Source organism: Limulus polyphemus, unplaced genomic scaffold (genome assembly GCF_000517525.1).
Source record: "Limulus polyphemus unplaced genomic scaffold, Limulus_polyphemus-2.1.2 Scaffold1878, whole genome shotgun sequence".
In the NCBI taxonomy this organism is placed as follows: Eukaryota; Metazoa; Arthropoda; class Merostomata; order Xiphosura; family Limulidae; genus Limulus; species Limulus polyphemus.
The window spans coordinates 222,057-224,244 of NW_013667488.1; the positions used below are offsets into that span (position 1 = coordinate 222,057).

Genomic DNA, 2,188 nt, shown 5'->3' on the forward strand with positions numbered 1-2,188 from the left:
ATATAGATTATCATCAGGTTTAGATTTTTTTAACTTGAACTGCACATTATACTACGATAAACGTGTTGAAAGACCAGGTAAGAGACTTGATTAGTTGTATGAGCAATAAAAAGGCTAACTTGTTAGCAGCTAAAGTTGCCCATGTAGCAGGTTTATCTGTCTTATTTACATTCACCCCCACAACTGAAAGTGTGTTCAGCAAAACGTGTTGCGGCTCGAGCTTTGGACCTTACGATACGCAACCCAACACGCTAACAACTAGGCTATGGTGGACCTAATTTTGTGTTAAATTAAACATATGTTTCATCATGAGTATATTTATATATACCTGGAAATAACAGGTCACAATAGCCAGGCTTACTGATTGTACGAAAATGTATTTTTATTATTAATTGGTTGACTACAGGGGTTTTTCAAAAAATTAACGTTGAAGGCGAATATTGATCAGATTGATTACAATTATACAAATCAGTATTGTACTCCACAAATAGAAAAATGTTTCTTCTCGATTATTTGATGGTACATAAAGCCACTGATTTTTACATTTCCTATTACTTAAAATCCGCACATCAAAAGTTACTTTCTGCTTAGATCCCCAGGGGACAGCAGAACTTTGAGACATCCTGCAAAGTGATATTTGTCCCTCTCCAGCTAGTAATTCCTTTGGTAAGAAGGTCTTGGACCTCTTTGTGGGAGAAGCCAAGTTTCATCAAAATCTTTATAAGAAGTTCCAAAAAAGAAGGATCAGTTTTAGCTTTGTTCACAAATTCCTCAAACTTTATCCACACTCTGGGAGAGTTGACTGAACCAGGGTTAATAGACTGCACGTGCTTAATATCCAGGAAAGTTGTGTTGTTGTTGTTTTCTTCAATTACAGGCACAATAGCAGCTTTTTCTCCTGGAAGACAGAACAGGAGAAAATTGTAGTTAGTGGTCGTGAAAATACAGCGTGCAAAAAAAAATGGGGGGGGCTATTACTTTGCTAAATCTGTATGATATAAATGGGGTTTCATTTATACTTCTAATTACTTTCAACAACCATTTTTTTGGGGGGGGAAGTGCTTGAAAATATAGAACTCCGTACAGTGTACATTCCTTACCTGTGATAGACGCCGTTTCTACAAGTAGTACGATCCCCACGGAAAACAACAACAATGTGGTTGTAAAAGTCGCTGCCATCCTCGTTGGCTGTATCCCTTCGGTGGAAAACAAGAACGTTTTGGAGCTATAACACGTAAAGAAGCATGTTATAAAAATCTGTTAAAACGTATATTCAAATATATTTCCAAGCAAGCACTTTACAGTAAGCATAGAAATGGACTAATCTCAGGGATGGATAAAAAATTATAGCCTCACCTCTCCCTGTTCATTAGTTATACGTACTTACACGTTTACATTAAATACTAATTATTCAATCTTTTTTTTAGGACGGTACAGCGCCATCTGTTGTCTGCTTTTATCGAATAAGAGGAGGGCTATGATTGGTTTGGTTTGAATTTCACGCAAAGCTACACGAGGACTATCACGCTAGCCGTCCCCAGTGAAAGACTAGAGGGAAGGCAGCTAGTCATCACCACCCACCGCCAACTCTTGGGTTACTCTTTTACCAACGAATATTGGGATTGACCGTCACACTATAACACCCCCATGCCTGAAAGGGTGAGCATGTTTGGTGTGACGGGGGATTCGAATCCGCGACCCTCAGATTGCGAGTCGAGCGCCCTAACCACCTGGCCATGCCGGGCCAGCCCCTGAATTCCAGCATCCAACATGCAATAGCAGCCTCTTCAGCTAAGGGTAAATCAGTATCATCTTCATTGAAACTGAATTATCATTCAACGTCAACCAGTGAAACTTCAGATCGATTATAATACACATATAGCATTACAATTTCCTCTTTTATGTATATTGAGTATTAAAATACAATACGCGCCAGAAGAATGTTACTTTTCTTAGCTGTTCAGTACGGATACATAAATGGGAAATCTTGTGGATCTAGCTAACTAATTTGAGGACTATAATCCAACTACTTACACACGTGGTAAATCAATACATTAGAATCCAACTACTTACACACGTGGTAAATCAATACATTAGAATCCAACTACTTACACATGTGGTAAATCAACACAGTAGAATCCAACTACTTACATACGTGGTAAATCAATACATTAGAATCCAACTACTT

At 38.3% G+C, this 2,188-nt stretch overlaps 1 protein-coding gene across 3 annotated transcripts in view; it reads right to left on the reverse strand.

The window, feature by feature from the left end:
- Positions 1 to 357: 357 nt before the first annotated feature.
- The window catches only part of LOC111087209, a 13,409-nt gene continuing 11,578 nt past the window's right edge, over positions 358 to 2,188 (reverse strand). For 2 of the 3 annotated variants that reach the window (XM_022393089.1, XM_022393090.1), the window contains exons 2-3: positions 1,101 to 1,196; positions 358 to 898 (exon numbers count right to left, since the gene is read on the reverse strand). In XM_022393089.1, coding sequence (XP_022248797.1) covers positions 588 to 898; positions 1,101 to 1,179 — 390 coding nt within the window. In that variant the 5' untranslated portion in view covers positions 1,180 to 1,196 and the 3' untranslated portion in view covers positions 358 to 587. Of the gene's footprint in view, positions 899 to 1,100; positions 1,235 to 2,188 lie in introns of all 3 variants that reach the window. The other variant, XM_022393088.1, reaches the window with a different exon arrangement.